The sequence below is a fragment of the Ceratina calcarata genome, unplaced genomic scaffold (assembly GCF_001652005.2).
Source record: "Ceratina calcarata isolate Rehan_Ccalc_2016 unplaced genomic scaffold, ASM165200v1 scaffold1310, whole genome shotgun sequence".
In the NCBI taxonomy this organism is placed as follows: domain Eukaryota; kingdom Metazoa; phylum Arthropoda; class Insecta; order Hymenoptera; family Apidae; genus Ceratina; species Ceratina calcarata.
In genome coordinates this window covers 1-812 of record NW_017134153.1, presented here as the reverse complement: position 1 = coordinate 812, position 812 = coordinate 1, and the positions used below count along the sequence as shown (strand labels likewise).

The following is an 812-nucleotide window of genomic DNA, read 5'->3' as shown; positions in this document are numbered from 1 at the left end:
AAAACGTTCGTGATTCGTCCCATTTCCCATTGATTCGGGGGTAGAATGGGGTTTTCCACAAGCACCATATCACCTGGTTGCAGCTGCACCTGCGTCGTTTGCCACTTGTAGCGTTTCTGCAGATGTAGGAGATAATCTCTCGTCCAGATTCTCCAAAGCTGCTCGTGGAATTTCTGCATTGCTCGCCACCGTGTCAGACGTGCGAGTTTTTCCGATTCCACGGATTCTCTTGGAAGCGCATTGAGCGGTCCACCGACTAAGAAGTGTCCAGGTGTTAAGACCGCGTAATCATCTGCGCTTTCGCTGAGCGGGGAGATCGGTCTTGAGTTTAAACTCGCCTCGATCTTGCAAAGCAACGTTTGCATTTCTTCCCCTGTTGGAGTGAACTGTCCCATCACTCTTTTGAGATGATGCTTTACTGATTTGACACCTGCTTCTTGCATTCCGCCGAAGTGAGGTGCACTGGGCGGATTAAATTTCCACTTGATTCCCAGTTCAGTGCATCGATCTCGCATCGCGTTCGATGTGTAACACATTTTGAACTCTCGTTTTAATTCACGATCAGCTCCGACAAAATTTGTTCCGTTATCGCTTCGAACGCATACTGGTATCCCGCGTCTCGAAACAAACCGATCGAATGCAGCTAGGAATGCATTCGCCGTGTAGTCGTGAACGAGTTCAATGTGTATGGCTCTTGTTGCATACCAAATGAACACAGCAATGTATGCTTTATGAGCCGTTTTTCCTCGGCCTGCTAAATCTCGTACTTGGTACGGTCCAGTGTAATCCACGCCGCAATTTTCGAAGGCACG

At 48.5% G+C, this 812-nt stretch overlaps 1 protein-coding gene across 1 annotated transcript in view; it reads right to left on the bottom strand.

The window, feature by feature from the left end:
• Positions 1 to 536, bottom strand: part of LOC108629211 (uncharacterized) — a 2,348-nt gene extending 1,812 nt beyond the window's left edge. Inside the window, exon 1 of the mRNA XM_018031730.1 lies at positions 74 to 536. Within this exon, the coding sequence (XP_017887219.1) occupies positions 74 to 536 (463 nt within the window). The remainder of the gene's footprint in view (positions 1 to 73) is intronic.
• Positions 537 to 812: the final 276 nt, after the last annotated feature.